At 34.8% G+C, this 16,642-nt stretch overlaps 2 protein-coding genes across 4 annotated transcripts in view; one reads left to right on the forward strand and one right to left on the reverse strand.

Moving 5' to 3' along the window:
* The window catches only part of LOC135207990 (CXXC-type zinc finger protein 1-like), a 31,202-nt gene extending 24,389 nt beyond the window's left edge, over positions 1–6,813 (forward strand). For both annotated transcript variants that reach the window (XM_064240070.1, XM_064240069.1), the window contains exons 6-12: positions 71–322; positions 1,988–2,197; positions 2,749–2,886; positions 3,335–3,502; positions 3,836–3,994; positions 4,127–4,264; positions 6,190–6,813. In XM_064240070.1, coding sequence (XP_064096140.1) covers positions 71–322; positions 1,988–2,197; positions 2,749–2,886; positions 3,335–3,502; positions 3,836–3,994; positions 4,127–4,264; positions 6,190–6,678 — 1,554 coding nt within the window. In that variant the 3' untranslated portion in view covers positions 6,679–6,813. The remainder of the gene's footprint in view (positions 1–70; positions 323–1,987; positions 2,198–2,748; positions 2,887–3,334; positions 3,503–3,835; positions 3,995–4,126; positions 4,265–6,189) is intronic.
* A 4,149-nt stretch (positions 6,814–10,962) lies between these two features.
* Positions 10,963–16,642, reverse strand: part of LOC135207993 (transient receptor potential cation channel subfamily A member 1-like) — a 73,087-nt gene continuing 67,407 nt past the window's right edge. For both annotated transcript variants that reach the window (XM_064240080.1, XM_064240079.1), the window contains 3 exons: positions 16,270–16,429; positions 15,419–15,546; positions 10,963–12,893 (listed from right to left, as the gene is read on the reverse strand). In XM_064240080.1, the coding sequence (XP_064096150.1) occupies positions 12,759–12,893; positions 15,419–15,546; positions 16,270–16,429 (423 nt within the window). In that variant the 3' untranslated portion in view covers positions 10,963–12,758. The remainder of the gene's footprint in view (positions 12,894–15,418; positions 15,547–16,269; positions 16,430–16,642) is intronic.

Here is a 16,642-nt window from a genome sequence, read left to right on the forward strand (position 1 = left end):
GTCTAATCACAAGCGAAGGTTGTTTTATGAACTTTACTTTTGTTGAAATTTCTTTTTGTTCATTGTTTAGGTTCAGTTGGCTCAGAAGAACAAAAACAACAACAGTACCATTAAGAAACACCGTGACTACGAAATGGAAAAGCCTGCAAATTCGCTCCCACGATCGTTGGATTTAGTCGATGAATATATGACTGTTTTGAAAGACAAGAATGAGTTTAGTGATGAGGAATCATGGGAGCCAGGAAAGAAATCTAAAGAAGTTCCTCCATTCCTGGACCGTAACAAGAACAAGGAGAAGGAGATCAAGACCCACCCCCAGAAGGTAACTGATTAGTGTACATAAGTAATGTGTCATTAATTACAGCAGGGCCACTAACTTCATAGTGTATCATTGACTGATGCAGACCAAAGCTAGGTTCAGTAGTTAAAAATCTACTGCAGGCAATGATAAAGCAACTGTTAATCTTAAGAAGGTGCTATGTTATTATTTTACTTGAATGGTGAGGTACCAATGTTACCGTATTAAGTTTGTAACAGTTGGTTTTTTTAAACTGCTCAGAAATTTGTTTTTTATAAAAATATTTTGTCTGTAAGTTAAAAGGGATATAATGGAGATCAATAACAATTGAAGTAGACAGTGTGGAGTGCTTTTAACCGACTCTTATTACACAAACAACCAATCATTTATTTTAGCCCAAATTTCAAAATGATCTGTTGGCTGGATAGCTATCACTGCACATGCTAAGCCTATCATGGATCTTGGATTCTAGCTAAGAAAATCACATTTTTTTTTTTTTTTTTTTTTGTGGGTATAGCTTGTGATTATTAAGTGTAGGACTTGTTACTCATTTTTTAGTTAGTTCTGTTTATTTATTTACTAATCTTAATTTGTTGCCCATTTGTGTATCTGTTGTATTCTTATATTTAATATGAATTCAGTCTTTTCATAAAAAGGTATTCTGTTTTTGGCTTTACTCCACCATATTTTTTTTTGATTGATTATGATCTTTTCAGCTAGTTAACAACAAACAGTGCTCTAGTTATACTTTCATTAGTTATTCTGGGTTTTGTCTAACTTTCAGCTAACATGTTTGATATTACATTTAATTACATATGTTTACAGAATAAAGCATTTTTATTTTGAGGACAGTTATGCTAAATAATAATGATAGATATATTTAACAAAGTGACCCTCATAAAAGTAAACATTTCATTGAAAATTATGGCTGCATCAGGAGACTTAAATTTATAATAAAAGTTTCTGTTCTTTTCTTAAACTATAATACTCCTCTGTAGGAGAAAGATTTTGTAATAACGCCATATATTCATTTCATGAAGGGTACGGTACAAAACATTTGGGAGAAAGGTAGGGTACAAAACATTTGGGAGAACTTCACTTCTACTAATGTACCATAAATATACAAATATATATAATCCTGATATACTGGATTATAAAGCCATTTCTGGTCATATTTACATGGGAGCAGACTTGAAAGTGATGTAATGCTATGGGGATGGTTTTCTGGCTCTTGTCATTGAATGGCTGATGCCTTACCCATGTGGACCAGATAACGGATTATGAAGGGTGATAGTCAGTTACCTTAATCTTAATGACTGTCTAATTGGGGGTTGGCTCAGGGTAATCTGCAGGCCTGGTTTGCGGGGTGTCTCAGTGTCTCAGGGGTGTCTTGGCTGTTGATATGACAGTAAATTCTCTCTCTCTCTCTCTTTTTAAAAGGAATTTTTCTGCCTCTATCATTTGTTTTTACTGAAAACCCTTCACCACTTCCTCCTTCCCCTCCTTCTCCTTGTGGGAGAACATAGTTGCTTGATCACAATTTTGTTTAAAAAAAATATGATCAAAGAGATCACAATAGCAAATTTGTAACAATATGACATTTTTTATTTTATGTTTATTTTTGTCGAACAAAATATAAGCAGAAAATCATAAGTTGAACAATCACTTATATTGGCTTTTCTTTGACAGCGTAAAGAGCAGAGTATTGTCTCAAAGAAGAGGAAAGGTAGGCACGATCAACCTTCTTCAGATTCAGATTCAGATGGAGGATGGCCCAAGGGGGAAGGTGGCATTAATAGACAGTGTTTTGGACCTCAGTGTGTAAAACCGTGCCGTCCAAACAGCAAGTACTGTAGCGATGAATGTGGTTTAAAATTAGCAGAAGCAAGAATATACTCGGTAAGTACTTTAGTTTTGTTGGTGTATGTTTATTGATGTGTTCTGTATAAGTTATCTCCTCAACAATTGTGCTTTATAATTTACTCCTCACTATTATAGGTATTGGCTACAAAGTTATAATTTACTCTTGACTTTTAGCTACAAAGTTTGTTTTTATCAGTACATAGTTTTATTTTTAACTTTAATTTCTTTCCATAATTATTTCACCTCAGAGGGGTTAGTGCCATCAGTGCACCTCAGGTGTTGCACTGCGGGCATTACTTAAGGGTCTTTGTAGTAGTGTCTTTTTGGCCCCTAGCTGTAATCCATTTTATTCTTTTTACTTTACCTCCATTCACATCCACTTCCATTGTACTTTACACCCTCTCATAACAGTTTTTCCATAGTGCAACTGTGAGGTTTTCCTCCTGTTACTACACCCTTACAACCTTTTTGGTTCATTTTTCATTCAGTGCTGAGTGACCTCACAGGTCCTAGTGCTTGGGGCCGTTGCCTAAAATTTATACGTATTCCATTCCATTCCACAATAACTGCATGTTCTTTACATCAAGGTCCTGCCACAGCGAATTCAGGAGTGGAAGATGAGTGAATGTGAGGCGGAAAAGCGAGACATCAGACAATTGGAAAAAATAAGAAGACAACAACTTGAAGCTCGAGAAGTGTTGCAGCAGTTAGATCACCGGCATTTGGTAAGGTCATACTCCTGATTGTTAACAATGTAATGTACATGAAGTATATAATACAAGATGATGTATACTGATGTTAAAGTTCCTAGGATTATATGTAGCATCCATTTGCAGGAAATTGTTTGTGGTGACCAACTGATATCATAATCTTACATGAATATTAAATGTATCTCATTCTCATTTTTAATGAACTTGAGCTTGTCTGATCTTGCTAACGGTTAGATCTTATTCTTATTTTCATGATGCACTAGTGATTCAGAAGGAATGAACTGGTTTTTCACTGGTCATGGTCACTTGGAATGAAATTTGATCGTAGATATTATTATATGACTAATGCACTAGGAATTTGAACTCAGGTTCATATTCTTTATTGGTTGTGATGTTTTTCAATAGTAATTGTGGTCCCTTTTTTCAGTTTACTTCTCTAGATCAATTTCTCTTGATTTTATAGGAATTGGACAAACTAATAGAAAGAGGGAAGAATGAAGTTATAGATCCACATGCAGATGATGGAAACGATGAAGAGGGTGGTGATGGAGTGTACATTTACTGTGTAACCTGTGGTCATGAAGTACAGGCTAGGAGAGCTGTAAGGCATCTGGAGAATTGCTTCAATAAGGTTAGTCAGTCTCTCTGAACAATTGATGATTTTTCTTTTGTGTAACGTTATGTTGAATAGTTTTTCAAACGATGTTAACTTCACCGATAAAGTGATTGAAGTATAGAAAAATACTGATAAAAAATATTTCATTAGTAGTGATAATAGCAAAAATAAATAGAACATGCATAGTTGGTAAAAGTTGTCATTACAAGTGATAAGTTGTTGGTATGTATATCAGAACCTTTGTTTTTTTTTCATGAATGGAAAATGAATTTGAGAACTGAAGGGCAGTTTTGTATTAATAAATTTGGCATATGTGTGAAAGTTAATGTACATTTTCTCTTTTTACAGTTAGAAAGTCAGACTACCTTTGGGTCTATGTACAAAACACGGATAGAAGGTAACAATATGTTTTGTGACTATTATAATTCGAGCACTCTTACATATTGCAAAAGATTGCGAGTTATGTGCCCAGAACATACCAAAGCTCCTACAGTTTCAGATAAAGAAGTAAGTTATTGTTATTGGTTTGCCAACTGGTTTTTTAAATTTTAAGGTGCTATATGGTACAGTAATACAAATTGAGAAAGATTGTTTTATTTTGACAAGTATAATACTAATTGTAACCTTTTTAATTTGTAGGTTTGTGGTGCACCTTTAACAGCTAATGTCTTTGATGAGACGGGTAAAATATGCCTTGCTTCTAAAAAGAAGTGTTTGCGTCATTATTGCTGGGAGAAGATGAGAAGGGCAGAAATAGATATGGAAAGAGTCAGACAGGTAGGTTTAAAGTATTGATTTCAGACTTGTGTATCGTTTTTACTAAGGTTTTCATCTACTATTATATTCAAGGTGTATTTACCTTAAAAGAAAAGACATTTTCTTACAAATGCAGTACTAATCATATGTTGCCTTAATGTGAACAGCTCCCAGGCACACCAACTTGATAGATCTTGAGAGGATGAAGCGCCCATGCACATGCCCAGAATGCAACACTTTATTGTGGTTTCACTTGAATAATGTATGCTGTTGTACCCTCTCAGGATTAGCACCTTTTTGCTGTTATTGTGCTGTGACTTTTATTAGTTTTCATAAATCCATTTCCTTGTTCATTTTTCATATTCTGATGTTTTGTATGAAGCATATTCTTTTTTCAAGTTAGCAGCAGGTATCACCCCCCCTCTTTTTTTTTTTTTTTTTTGTAAACATTTGATGCACAAAGGATGGTGTTAATCAAGGTGAGAAAGGTTTGATGGGTAGTGGAAGATTTGATTCATTCCAGTTTCCCTTCTTCCTTATCACCGTTGTTCATTCATCATCCATTTTCAAGAGTCTTCCAAGGCTATGAGCATCTATGTCTCACCTGAATGATTAGTGTTTGACACTCTCTCTGTTCAGTTACACTTTGAAAATATCTTGGGCACTTGGTTTCTGATTTGTTCTGCCTCCAAGATACTTTTGGATTATCAGATCTTTGCAGAGGCTGGAACCCTCACCTGCTTGACCTGCCTGAATTGCAGCTCGGGTTCCTTATAATTGAGGGGTTCGGTATGAACAAATTACTTTTTGTGACTTGCTTTTATATAATCAAAAAAGGCTTTTATGCAAACTCGTACATCATAGAAAGTTGTTAACTGTACAGGAAACATTTACGTGTAAGAAAAGTGATTTAAAAAGAACGGTTCCACTTAGCTTAAGCAACCAACTCCGTTTTGCTAGATTTACCAGTTGTTGCTCGTGCTACTTTGCACCACCTGTGAGTGTGGGATATCCTGCCTTTCTCTCCAATTTTATTCTACACTGTTACTTCTAGCTTGTTTCTACTAGCAGCACTGTATGAAATACCCACCTCCCATCCCCATGTTCTTGCTTTGTCACATACTGTACATGTAAAACAGTGAGGTGGATAGTTGCTATTTACTGATGGGTCGTATGTGTGAACTGTTGCCCTTATGTATGGACATCGGATTCAAGTGTCTTGGGATATTTGAACTATAATTGATGAATTTCTGATTGATGGGTGTGTTGGAAGTATGTTTTGTGTTCTGAAATTTAATATTGTACTTTTATCAAACACAAATTACTTTCCTGTTAAACTAAACACAATGTGACATTTGTCATTGTAGGATTGAAAACAGTGATTTCCCATGTGGATTGAAGGCATTGAGTATAAAAGTATCCTATTATCATACACAGTAGCCACAGGTAGCACTCCTAATAAATGTCGGTTCATGTTTTTTGATGTACGTTTTAGACTAATATATTATTATGGCATGATGGAAGACATTGACCAGATACACACAATTAAAGTTCAGTACATGTATGAACATGCTTTACAAATTATCCCTCTCATTCCCTTTCCTTACTCCCTTGACTAGTTAGCATCTACATACTACCAACTATCTTTCTCACTTTTAACAAAACCCCTTTGTGTGTGCCTCATCCAGGTTGGTATTGGGAAGCTTCTTACATTCATATTTGGCTGAGTGGTGTTCATTATTTACTGACAATGAGAATGTGTAATCAATTTGTACTAGATTCTGCTGTTCCTATTTTTTCAAGAATGGCCTTATAAATGGCATCTTTTAAGTTAGCACTTGATGATGTCACAAAATTGGCATGAGAGTATTAAGTATGTTAGTATATTAGTATGTAATTGAGGCTTACTTTTTACTGATTAAATTTAAAAACTTTTCCTTTTAAAGTGGTTGAAGCTTGATGAGCTTTTAGAGCAAGAACGTTTAGTACGACAGGCGATGACCAATCGTGCAGGGGTCCTTGGTCTGATGCTCCACTCAACGTATGACCACGCTTTAGCAGAAAAGCTACAACAGTCGCAGCAGTACCATCAAAATAGTGATCATCAGTATCATTCTGGTCATAAGCATCCCAGAACATCACACAGCAGTCATCCGAAGTCCTCTTCAAATAATGATACTTCAAAGACTCAAAATCGACATCAGCACTCATCACAACATTACTCCCACAGTGATCACAGGTACCACAACGAAGTTTATCACCAACCACAACAACAACAGCAACCTCAGCATCATCATGTAGATCATCAGTACCACAATCGTGAGCGAAAGCATCATCACTCTGACCATCAGTATCATTCTAGTCGTGAAAAGAAAAGTACTGAAGATAGGTTTCATAATGATCATCAGTATTATTCCAGCAAGAAACATAAGTAAGGAATGTATTCTTCAGACTGAAAGTTTATTTTTGTGTCTTAAGTTTTTCCTAATTTATACTCTTATTAGATCTGTAAAAAGTTTTCTACATAACAGTATTGTAAATCTGTTTATAATATATAAGCCTAAAGTGTACATTCCAGTTGTATTACTACCTTTCCACTGTCGTGACTACTCCTGATGGCTTAATTCATGGTGAAGCATTGTACGTATACTTTGATTCTTTGTGATGTTGGATCAAAACGATTCACTTCCAAACGAAGTTTTCTTAATGTATAATTCTTTTCAAGAGGTGGATTGACTGTAGGAAAATCCAAAAATGTTGGAAGGCAGGAATAGCAAGAATTCCTTGCAGTAAATGTAACACATTGTAACAGATGCCAACACTAACTTCCTACTTGGGGGTTTGAACTACCAGCCACAGAAATAGCAGTCATAAGCCTTTATTCACTTGTCAGCTAAAGGAATAAATTGAGAGGACTTGGATATACAACTGCATATGCTTTGGATCTTAGTGGATGCTACTACACCCTTCCCCACCTGCAATGATTGGACATGTAATCCTCCTCCCCAAGGGCCCCATGGGGATGTATACAATTTATGCCTCTTCAGCTGCAGGAATAAAACATTGGCCTGCTCTTTCAGTGGTCTGGTTCATATTCCTAAGGATGTGGTTATTGTTAGGATGTTTTGATTGTCAGTTGGTTATAATTATTTCCAATGGAAGTTATTTAATTGTTGATTTGACATGGTTTTCTCTCAAATACATATTAGTATTTTGTAAGTGTTTTTACTTCAGGGAGTTGAAGGAATATTTGCCCCCGAAACATTGTCAGTGTTGTCTACTTGTCGGGGATGCATAGTTGGATAATGTAAAATAATGGGGTTAGTGCAATAAAATAATATTGAGGAATGCAAAGGAGTCATAATCTTCATAAAATTTTAGTACCCACATACTCTTATATCTGAAAAATGTTGCAGGGAACAAAAGAGAGGTTTGTATTTCATTTTATGCTCATAATTTCTGGACATTTATTACTATGGTTAAACAAAACAGATAAATGTCTGCTTTCTTACTTTATTTCACCATAAAGTATTGAAGCTGAATGTTTCCCAAAACTCAGTGCAGATATGAGTTTGCTCTCTAATCTTTGGCAACAAGGATGTTCATATTTTGGTAGAACCTAGAATTTTATAGCTAATTAAAAAAAGTAGCTTTAATTTACTCCACAAAACCAGTTCAGGTCTGCTTCATATAGAAGGAAGGCATGCAACATTTTTACAAATATTGAGAATATTTTTTAAAGTGTGCACATATTAATACAAAGTTTGTTTTGAAAAGAGAAGGTGCCTGTAAAATTAACATTTTGTACATTACCCAAACTCACATCCTTTACCTAAGAATGACCTAATCCTTCTGAATTTTTGGTAGTACACCATAGATGATACTGAGGGTTCTGTTAAGTGTCTCATCTACATTGCTTTCTGCCTTACACTTTTTATTAGTCTCTTCACATCTGGTTAACATTCACCATGACCAAATTCCTTTTCAGAGGATAGCAGCGTAACTCGGTGATCTCGTTAAACTTCTTGATTAATAATTTCCATGTGCACTATTTGCATCTGTTGATAGCTGTCACTTTAATTGATAGCATTACTTCCAATGCTTTTGCCTTTTCTTAAAAGAGAATTAGAATATGTAGAATTTTTCACTCCTTTGATAGAGAAGAATGAGTTTCAGTATTTTCTTTTAGTTCAAATTCTTGTTTATACAAATTTCTGTCTTAATGCAGTTACAATCTTCCAAAATATAAGTGAGAAAAGGTAAATCACATATATAGGTTAATAGCTTAAAGTGAATGTTTATTATTGTGTAACATACACCTTACTGGTAAGGATCTCTTATTTGTGATACTACTAATAGGTGTCCGTATTGACTCGTACTTATGCTGCATTAATTGGAAAGATTTGGTATTAGATGAGGAGCTTGTTGTGTTTCCTCTCTGATGGGTATTTCTCACTAGAGAAAGGACTCATACTTTTCAATCTTGTCATTATTTCATTGGCTATTTTATCATGTGGAAGCGTGAATGGTACTGTTAGTACCTGTATTTAATACCCTTCATATCTATATTTGCATCCCTTCTGTTTAAAGTTTGTGAAGTATTTACTGTATATTCTTGGGATTTATTGTGCTGACTATCCCTAGTTTACATTGAATTGAGTTAGAGGCGTAACATTTGTCCTGTTTAATCGTGGACACATGCCAGTATTTATAATTGAGCAAAGCAGGATATTAAGTTCACAGTGCATTTACTTTACTGAATCTCAATAGACTAAGCTGTTAATTCAGGACATATTTATCATTTTTTATTTATATAATATGAATTTAGCCTGTCATTAGTATTGCACAATCTATTTATTCAACATATTTGCATTATGTTATTTAGCATTTGTAATCTTGCTAGTTGTATTTTGGAGAATATTTCACATTACTCATGGGCATTTTTTTATCTTATATACAAATTTTAATATAAAATTTTTTATATACGTACAGGGAAATAGGAAAGCAAGATAATGTGCATATTATGTATTGGTTGGCTTATGGAGGTTTAGGAAGTATTTTGTGGCTTTACTGTGTCCCCAGGAACAATAGCATTAATTATGAAAAGTAATTTCAAAGGATATGAAGCCCATAACAGTAAGTGATAAGTCATCATGTTCCTAGTTCCCTTTGACAGGCCTCAGAAACCAAACAAGCTACAGATTCCGGTGACTCAACAAGGCAAGCATTGTACCCTATCGGAGACAGTTTGTTGACCTTAGGGCCTAGACACAAATATGGATGTTGGTTCATGGGAGATGAAACCTGACATTGTAACGGGAGCAGGAAACAATTGACTAAGGAACTGATGTGGTCAGAAGCCAGAAATTATCAACCACACGATACAGTGATGGTAATCATTATCTCTGGTCTCATTAAACTACAGTATATTTACTAAGTGATGGAAACCTGAGACCAAGGTTTCCAGCACACACACAGGGCTGAACAGGTATGACAGGGACAGGCATTGGAAATGTGGTACATGCTGAAAATGGCTAGAGACGTAGATGCCTAATATAGGTTACCAAAACATTGTAATTTATTAAGTGTCATTGAGGTATGGTTGCACAGTGCATGTCACTGAAATTTTCATGTGAAAAAGTCCACAGTGCAAGTCACCGTAACTTGCTTGCCGTTGAGGGCACCTAGCCTTCTGATGAGAGGTGAAATCCAGTAAGTGACAAAGACCCAAGACTCATTTGTATAGGCAAGAGGACACCCCATTACCAGTGTAGCAATCCTTTGAAAATGTCTGCCTTTTTCTCTCTTGTTTTGTAGCATTATTTCATTGTAAGTTTTTTAGGAGGTAGGAATGAGATATTAATAGTTATTACAGATAACTTTACTTTTGCATTAACTAGCACTAGGTTTTTCTTTTTCAGTGTTGTAGGTACTTTGCTGTATGTCTGACACATTTTCCAAAACTCTGTGGTTTTTATAATTTTTCATTTACTTTTATTTACTATTCAACAATGCCATTGTGAAGGGGTATGGTTTGAATGTTAAACCACAAATCTATATGTTGTTCAGACAGCTTGCATCAATTGTGCAGTAGTTCCTGGGGATCAGGCTTGTTCCCCTGATCTCACCTGTCTTATCTCCAAGAGAAAAATATAAGTTTCTCAGTCTTCACATTTGTCTTCAGTGGCTTATTTAATATCATTACTCTTTCATGTTGCTACAGTTTTGATCAGTTTTATTAATTTCAAGTTTGTGTCTCCATTTTAGACTTTTAATTACACAGTCTCATTTAAGATTACCAGTAGTGAAGATTATCTTTTAAAGCTTATGTATACTAAATCCTAGTTTTACAATTAGGTTTTGCTGTTTTAATGAGACAATTTTACTTGTATGAGCAGGAAGAACTACAGGTAAAGGGAAAACACAACATTACTTATGTTAACAGTACATTTATTTTACGAGATACATAAAGACAAACTACACAGCATAAGACTATCACATACTCTGAAATTGAAATGATAAGTAGTAACTTACAAAACAAACATATACAGGCAGTCCCCGGGTTATGACGGGTTCGGTTACGACATTCCGAGGTTAAGGCGCTTTTCAATTATATTCATCAGAAATTATGTCCAGGGTTATGATGCCTACAACGCTCATCTGGCAGAAGAAATATGACACCAAAAATGCAAAATAATCAATATTTGAACTTTTTTTTTTTTTTTGTTTTTTTTTTTTTTTTTGTGAAAAATGCAATAAGAATTCAGTTTACATAGTTTTTAATGCACCCAAAGCATTAAAAGTAAGGTTTTCTTAGGTTTTTTGACGATGTTCCGGCTTACGACGATTTTCGGCTTACAATGCATCTTAAGAACGGAACCCCCATCGTAACCCGGGGACTGCCTGTGCAGCACTACACACATAATACATTAGCCTTTTTCACTTTATTGTCACAGCATGAACATCTAAGATTTTAAAAGTAATTTTAAGCTTCAGTAGAATGCAAAATCTCATTTTTACATGTGCCTTAATCAGCAAATAAGTGGTCAGGAGACAGATGATCCACAGTGAAATAATTATGATAGTGCCAGAGATGGGTACTGGTGTATGCATGCAGACTATGAACTTCGTGTGGGGGGGTTAATCTTCTACAATAAGTTTCATCAGAGGGTCAAGGTTGGGATGTGGAAACAAGATACAAGAGTTTGCTTACTTATAGAAACATTGTTCTTTAGGTAATTAAGGTACTATATTTGTATACAAGTAATAATCTCACTTCACTTGGTAGTGATGTATTAGTAAAGAGAAAATGCAGGTTTTTCTCTAGGCTTATGCATGGACATAAAATCTTGCTAAGAATCTGGCATCCAAATGAAATACCAATTCAGCTAAGAAGCAGGAAGTATTTGGAAATGTGCATACCAAAAGGTTACAGATGTAATGACTATGATACTGTGAGAACTAGGTGTTAAACACCTGTGTTTGGTCCAAGTCAACGGAGGTTACAAGTCTGTATTTTGGAGCTTATGATAAATATCTGCATCAGACATCAATGATGCTTGTGACATGGAAGCTCATGCTGCTCACCACCTACCAGGGGTTACAACTCAAAAGCAAGAAAGAGAAGCTTCTTGATACTGGCAGTAGATATGTACAGTAAGCTAAAAAAAAAAATGATCCTTCTTCCAGCCCAGCAAATTCCACCCTTTGTGCTGTCTGAGTTTGCAGAAACTTCAGGATGATGATGCAAGTGCAAGTAGGGAGCTTCCCTATCTGGATTACTCGTTTGGGAGACAATTTATCACATTTTACTTCATGGATAGCTCCATTTAACTGCATCACATTTAACTGCATCACAATCAACATGCACAATACTGATATGATGTTTGTACTTTCCAAGCAAAAATTACAGTTTAATTTTTCTCCCCCAAATATCTGATGAGATGACCACAGATCATAAGGCAAAAACTGGTTTGTTGAGTAGCTAGAGTTAATAAAAAAATTAAATCAAGGGTACAGTTGTATTGTGCAACCAAGCACTAAATTAATGAAACACTTTTGTGCAAAAAAGTAAAATTAATGCTTTTCTAATTAGCCACAGCTTAACCTTTTCTTAAAAATAAAAAAATATATTAACTGCTCGGCAAGTGTCATCATCATTAGGTAAAATCATTTAAAAGTTAGTTCACTGAAGTGTCTACATATAACTGGAAATAGTCTAAACATACATTCTAAAATATTTTTTTAATCTACATAGTACAGACTAATAACATAGTTTACAGTATACTGTAACAGTAGTTTGTAACACAAACCTGAATGTACTACTCATAAGTGTTTTGGGTAACATGTTTTTATTATCGGCTAATGCATCATACTTACACTGTGGATTCTATATTGAATTTCAAATGTGCAAATTTTGGTAGACTTGCAAAATTTTGCCTCAAGGAATGAAAAATGCCAATCACACACTCACTATAGTAGTGAAGCACTGTGAAAGGACATTGGTTTTTCTTGGTTAACCATCAATCTTCGTATTCCATGATCTTGAAGCTATTGCTGTACAGAACTTTGGAGGAGCAAGAGGTGTTTTGCTGATATCTTCTATACAAACTCCTTCATCATACTCTGCCTCACTCTGAATCTCCATTTTCTGTAGTAGACAATAAGGAGACCTTATGAGTTGTTCCCTACCAAATATTCTGTAGCTACTAAAGCATAGTGTATTTTCTGTGTACAGTAGCATGCACACTTAAGGAAGGAACTTTAAAAGCTTTTAAATAGGTTAAAGTTAGCTAAAACCTGAATTCATTCTGTGTATCTTTAAGGATCCATGTTACCTCTGGAAAATTATTTACTAAAGTCATGCCATATATGTACTGTTAATCTTTAGGAAACTTCATAATAATTAATAATGAAAGATTCCACTTTTCATACATGCAGTACACAAAAGTGAATTTGGGATAAAATGGAAGATTGCTATTAACCATTTGCAGTATACCCCCTGCATATACAATTAGGAAGTCTAGACCCATGAAACCACTAACTTCATTTTTTAACATTAAGGTGAAAAAAAAAACTTACCAAAAGGAGTGTTTTGGACACAAAACTATATCTTAGATTTAGATTAAAAACCAATGGAGAGAAATTAACAAGAAAGGCATAACTTTTGTTATTACCAACAGTTCTTGTGCTGCAAGAACATATGGAAATAATTAAACCAAGAAATAAGATACAAATCAATTACACATAACTGACATATCCAAACTAGGCTTGGCTTTTCATACATTTAAAGTTTTGAGTGCAAAAGCTACAAATAAATTGTTTAAACGCGGCCATACACGTACGCTTGGATATTGCCCATACACGCAGAGGACTTGCTCTACGCATATTTCAAGAGGGCAGAGTTCCTTTCAGTCCTGTAGTGTCCTGATATGGAGAGTGTTTTTAAATCATGGCACCAAGTAAAAGGAAGATAAGTGCAATAATGATAATAGCACTTTTGCAAGACTAATAAGAGCATGAAATATGCAAGAAAAATCGTAAAGTATGGGTGAAACCATGCCTAATTAAGAGAGGTTTTACCATATGACTTAAATGAAAGAATTAAAGAAAAATAACCCGGAAGATTGTAGAAGTTATTCAAGAATGACTGATGATGACTGGGGTATTCCTAATTTTTATTGCTGCTACAAGTACAGTAATCAGGTAACAGAATCCATTCATTTAGTTTAGGAGGACCTCTGAATATACAATATGCTTTTCAACTTTTTCATTTTATTTAATCAATGCAAAAGTTTACCTGCATTTCAGAATCTCTCTCTCTACTCTCTCGTCTCTCTCCTTCTCCTCCTTTCCTCTCTCTCTTCTTCTCTTCTCTCTTTTCTTCTCGCTCTCTCTTTTCTCTCTCTATCTCTCTCTCTCTCTCCTTCTCTCTCTCTCTCTCTCTCTCTCTCTCTCTCTCTCTCCCCTCTGGAGATGAATGAATTTGAATATCGATGAAAGGTGTGATATCGATCACTAAGGACAGATTTCCTCTCAAATGTTTTACTAGTGAAATTCAGTCGTTTAAGAATGTTAAAAGTTTTTATCGCCACGTTTATCCTTTAAAATGTTTTACAAATTAATTGTAAAACTCATTTATATTAGTCAAAAGATACCATGAAAGGCTGGCAGTTTTGGCTTTCACAAAAGCTGTTTGCATCTTTATATATTATTTTACATAATTCCAGTAATTGCTCATAAGCTGCTTGTCTTTTTACTTAATTGGAATAATCCGGACTTCGTATTTTCCACAAGCACGGAAGTGCTCTGTACAGGTTCAAAAAAATCAGAATGAAATCGTGAAATAAATACTTGACTGACTGGGACATCCTTTTACAACAGCATTACTTCCACGACTCCCACGAGGAAATAAGGTATTGTACATGTTGAAACTTTGCCTCAGTCCTCAACACCCGCCGCGCTAGTTGCGACGCGCCAGCCAGTTCAACATGCTGAAATGACGACGGGATAGGACTGGCTCGACAGGACTGGCATCAACAGCCCCCATACACGATAAAGACTGATTGGTTCGCGCCAGTCGCGTACATGTATGGCCGCCTTTACTATGTACTGTACTTTTGCAATATTGTATTATATGTGAGGAAGGCCAGCTAGATACTAAAGTGTATTTGATCTGTACTAGAGAAACTTACTTATAGTAGTATATGAATTTTTAAAGAAAAATCAGAAACCTAATGACTCCCATAACTTTCTTAAAACAAGGACAGTAACTACAAGTCAAGTCTCAATACCAAAGAGTGGCAAAGAACTCTTGTGAAATAATATCAAGACGGTTCTATGCAAATGTCATCATCAAAAGCTCCCTAAAATTTAAGTAAATGACACACACGGTGGAAAATATTATAACTAAAAATAAATATACTGTAAGGGCAGGGATTACAATGATCTTGACATTCTTCAGATCATAACTATGAAAAATTGAATTAATTAAAATTAACATGATTAAATGGGAGGGTATTACTGAAATAATGAGCTCCCTTGAATAATTTCAATGCAACAAAATGTTTCTTAAAACTTAACATATATTTCCAATTACAGTACATTGACAACATTTTTAAAACCACATTAAAAGGAATATTAATTCCTCAAGTACAAGGTGGTCTCAATACATACCTGCATAATCAGCTGGAGTAGTTGAGTCTGTTTATCAAGTTCCTTTGAAATACTGTGGAGGCGCCGTTGCTGACATTCCAACTCTTCCCACAGGTAATCATCCTTGTGCATTTCAAGAGTCTCAACTTCTGAGTAGAGGAAAATATGAAAACAATCAAATTAATAGCAACAAAATTATAAGAATTACAATCAGACACTATGTAACTGCTTCCATCTTCATGTGGCAGTAAGTGGTGTTGGTTTGAGACAGACAGTCATACCAACTAGAGCCACTTTGTCCAAATAGATTCAAGAGGAGTTAGTATCATTTAAGCTGCCTAAGAAGCTATGAAGCACTTGACAAATATAAATCAACTAATTACATATATTTTACTAGTAAGGGGCGGAGTCAGCACTGATAGTATTTAAAGTTTTTACTGTACAGTATGTGTTTTTTAAGTTTATAATGAAGAGAACATTACTTGTATGATCAAAGTTAAAAGTCCGACAGCTCAAGCATAAGGTATTATCAAACTAATATATGCTGAGATCGTGTACTTGAAATACATGTATGAATGTATGGTCAGGAATGGCTTGAATACATGTCAAACAATCAAAATCAATGATGTCTATGATAACAAAATATACATTGCCACAGTGGTAGTCACACTATTAATATTTTAATCTTGACCCAATAAAAAATGTGGTTAACATGAAACTTTTAATGCATATTGTGTAAGTGCAAGGTCAAATAATCACACAAGATTTATATTTTGATTTTGCTATTTTATTAAATATTGCAAATATAAAGCAAAAAAAGGGAAAACAGTACTATCTGCAAGAAAAAAATACGCTATCTTCATGTACTATACCTTTCTCATCCACAGGGGATGAATACAGCAGAGCACCAAGGATACGAGTGACTATTTTTTGGCACTTTGAGCGATTTGGGTAAATTGTAAGTTCACTCTTATTAACTCTTTTAATTATCACCTCTGGAAGCTTACTTTCCAAGTCAGAGTGTAATTCAACCTGAAAATGAATTATATGAGGGTAAAAGGCAGGCATTTTTAAAATTGTTAATATGGTATCATCATCACCCAATAACTAGACATGTCCAATTTAGCAGTTCTCTGGTATTATAACAATATTTTACTAGAAATAGTGCTAAAGGAGACATATTTCACGGAGCGACACGGCCGAGCCCAGAAATAGATTTTTCCTACATCAAAATCCCTTTATAAT

The sequence above is a fragment of the Macrobrachium nipponense genome, chromosome 34 (assembly GCF_015104395.2).
Source record: "Macrobrachium nipponense isolate FS-2020 chromosome 34, ASM1510439v2, whole genome shotgun sequence".
NCBI lineage: Eukaryota > Metazoa > Arthropoda > Malacostraca > Decapoda > Palaemonidae > Macrobrachium > Macrobrachium nipponense.